General features: G+C 54.2%; 1 protein-coding gene across 1 annotated transcript in view; it reads right to left on the reverse strand.

Annotated features, from left to right (window-relative positions):
• EGR2 (early growth response 2) overlaps positions 1-1099 on the reverse strand; it is a 3691-nt gene extending 2592 nt beyond the window's left edge. Inside the window, 2 exon segments of the mRNA XM_042456367.1 lie at positions 1-471; positions 686-1099. The exon segment at positions 1-471 is cut by the window's left edge and continues 11 nt beyond it. Of these exon segments, the coding sequence (XP_042312301.1) occupies positions 1-471; positions 686-893 (679 nt within the window). The 5' untranslated portion in view covers positions 894-1099.
• Positions 1100-3539: the final 2440 nt, after the last annotated feature.

A 3539-nucleotide genomic window follows, 5' to 3' on the forward strand; every position in this document is an offset into this window, starting at 1 on the left:
AGGAAGGAGGCTGAGGCTGGAAGGGACCCGACGGGGCGGACAAGAAAGCCGGGCAGCCTTCAGGAGCCCCTTGCAAAGCAGCAGCAGGAGGGTAGACATCCCCGCAAGCGGAGTAAGGCGGAGGGGAGTACATGTGCTGCTCCACCTCGGAGCAAGAGAAGGCGTTGTTCGGGGACCCGACGGAGGCGGAGGGAGTAGTAGAGGAGGAAGAGGAGGAAGGGGTGGCGGAGGACGGGGCGGCCACTCCTTGCAGGATGCCGGCGCTGACCAGGTTGAGGATGCCGTCGGGGCCGTAGCAGGAGGCTGGCCCGGATCCGGGGTACTGCTGGGCGGCGTCGATGCAGAACTTGCCCATGTAGGCGAAGGGCGGTTGTCCCGAGGGGCGAGGGGTCGGAGGGAAGCCGGGGCAGGAGAACTGGAGCTCCAGGGGGGAGCCACGCTTCTCCACCATCTCCGCCTCCATCAAGCCATCTGCGGGGGAAGGAAAAGAGGGTCAGCATCCATATTGGAGAGAGAACCCGGTTTGGTCCCGCTTTCACTTGTGTGGCTCAAGGCTATGGAATTCTGGGAGTTGGAGTTTGTTGTGGGGTCCGGAGCTCTACTCCCAGAATTCCATAGCCTTGAGCCACACAAGTGAAAACGATCCTCCTCCTCCTCCTCCTCCTTCTGCTGGAGGTGTCCTTACCTCCGTTCCCTCCGACGATCTGCTCAAAGGGTCCTCCTCCCGTTCTTCTTCCTCCTCCTCCTCCTGCAGCCTCGGGGCCCAAGGGTTCCCCATTAGGGAAGCCGATCCCGGCGGCCAGCTCTTCCACGGAGTAAAGGCTCTCGGGCAAGTGGTGCACGAAGCCGCCCCCAAGGCCGACGGGGAGCTTGTCCACCGCCTTGGCCGCCATCCTAAGGGAAGGAGCCGGGGGGAACCTCCAGGGTTGGGATGGGGAGGGCAGATCAGCAATAATAATAATAATAATAATGAGGAGGAGGAGGAGGAGGGGGTCAACTTGGGGCTTGGGCCAGGCTTCCCTCTGTCTTCTTCCCCAACTGCCCCCGGAGTTAGTTGCTGGGACGCCGGTGCGAATGAAGGGCCGCCGGGTGTTTTTAATGAATGGCAACGGGGCCGCGGGTGGAAAAGTCTCGCTCTGAAGTATTTATGGGGAGGCCCTGAATGCCCGCGACGTCACTGCCCATATAAGGACTGAGAGGAACAGGGCCCAGGGAGGGAGGGGGGAGATGACGGAGGGGGGGAGATGAGGGGAGGCGACGTCACAATGGGAAATTTGCATGGCGGGCCCTGAGTGGCTGGAGCTGGGCGGGGGGCTTTTCCAGCCTTTGGCTCTGCTTACTCTGAGTGAGCAGGAAGACACGCGTTCTAAGGAAGGGTGGTCGGGGAAGAATCGGGATTTTGCACGTCGGAACCCGGGTCGGAAATCAGGCTTTGCGGGGAAAGTGGGTATTTTTTTTCGCTCTGCTTCTTTTTGGTTTGTTTGTGGGCGGCGTCGATGCAGAACTTTCGTTTTGATAAGCATCTCGCTCTCTCATCTATAGTATATATATATATATATATATATATATACACACACACACACACCTCCCCCCCGCTCTCTCTCTATATATATATTCCGGTCGCCGAGCCTCCATGCCTAAAAAAGGCGAGCATCCGGCGAGCCTCCTCCTCCCCCTCGCTGCCTTTTTTGGGAGGCTTTTCCGGAAACCTCCATCGGATCAGGGCCGGAGGCGAGTCCGGGCGGGATCCCCTCCTTCCCTCCGCCCCCGACCCACTTCCCTTCTCCGAGGCAGCCATGGAAAGACCGGGCTCGATGGCGGGTTCTGCCAGTCGTGGGAACGGAGCCGTGTCTGAGGGCGGGAAAGGGAGGGGAAGCAAAGCATCCCCAGAGGGCCTCTGGTCTCCAAAGCCCAGCCAAGGAGGGCTGCATCCACACTGGAAAAATAAACCGGATTGGCACCGGTTTAACTCTTTTCTGGCTCAAGGCTATGGAATTCTGGGAGTTGGAGTTGGTTGTGGGCCCGGAGCGGACCATACATATTCCAGGCTGAGCAAGGGCAGGGATTGAGCCTACATTCAAATCAAGCTCTCCTAATCTGGATTAGGAATGGGCATCTCATTTATCGACCTGCATTGCGCTCACTTCAACCCTTTTCCTTCCCTGCTGGCAAAAGGAGTCAATGGTTGCAAGGTGTCTCTTGGTATTCAAGGATTTGGCTGAGGGCACTTCATGCTGCTCCTTTCCAGCTTTGAGAAAAAGTTGCCATTTGGAGAAGTGATCCTCAAGCCATACCCATTCCACCAACTCCTCTTCTCCTTCCCCTAAAAATAATCAGAGGGGAGAGAAGCTTTCCCAAGGACTGACCCCAAGGACTACACAAGACTTTCTCCTATGAGCTTTTTGGGGGTGGGTGAGTGGGGTGGGATCTGAGTTTCCAGAACAGTTTTTAAAGTGGATCAACTTTGGCAGGCAGGTTGGTATTGATTTTGCCTGTCTGCAGAAAGAGGGCCAATGACTTTCCCCTTACATTCATCCCAACATATGAAGGTTCTCACAAGCACCATGCCTACTTAGAAGTGCACTCCATGTGTTCAGCATAGCCTAGCCTCAAGTAAGTAAGTCATAGGGACTTTAGGCAGTCTGTTATTCCTGGAAGGGCTCAACGACAATTACTATCTTAATATTTCTTAGTTATAAAATCACAGGTTTGGAAGAGACCCCAAGGGCCATCCAGTCCAACCCTCTGCCATGTAGGGACACACAAAGCACTTCTGACAAATGGCTATCCAGCCTCTGCTTAAAGACCTCTAAGGAAGGAGACTCCACTACACTCCAAGGGAGTTTGTTCCACTGTCGGACAGCCCTTACTCTCAGGAAGTTCCTCTTAATGTTGAGGTGGAATCTCTTTTCCTGGAGCTTGCATCCATTGCTCCATGTCCTGTTCTCTGGAGCAGCAGAAAACAAGCTTGCTCCCTCCTCAATATGACATCCCTTCAAATATTTAAACAGGGCCATCATATCACCTCTTAACCTTCTCTTCTCCAGGCTAAATATACACAGCATCCTGAGTCGCTTCTCATAAGGCATCGTATTTTGTCCTTTTACCATTTTAGTCGCCCTCCTTTGGACACGCTCCAGCTTCTCCACATCCTTCTTGAATTGCGGTGCCCAGAACTGGATGCAGTATTCCAGGTGAGGCCTGACCAAAAGAAAATAAAGTGGCACCATTACTTCCCTTGATCCAGACACCATACTTCTATTGATGTTTGATCATTTAATGCACCTCTGATGGCACACAGCTCAACTGTGTGGTAGTCTTGGTGGTTCACCTTTGCCAAATAATTTCGAGGGGACTCAGCCTTCCCTAACCTAATCTTGGGGAGAGAGTTGAACCCACCTCCCCTCATTTCCAGGGTCTGGAGGGCTAAAGCATGCAAGGCAGAGAAGGTGGTAGAGTTGCTCTTACCAGCTCTTTCTTACTTGTGGATGCTGGATACTGTTATGGTCTGTGTGGATAAGAACTCAGTGTTGCCTGGA

This window comes from Sceloporus undulatus, chromosome 3, assembly GCF_019175285.1.
Source record: "Sceloporus undulatus isolate JIND9_A2432 ecotype Alabama chromosome 3, SceUnd_v1.1, whole genome shotgun sequence".
Lineage (NCBI taxonomy): Eukaryota > Metazoa > Chordata > Lepidosauria > Squamata > Phrynosomatidae > Sceloporus > Sceloporus undulatus.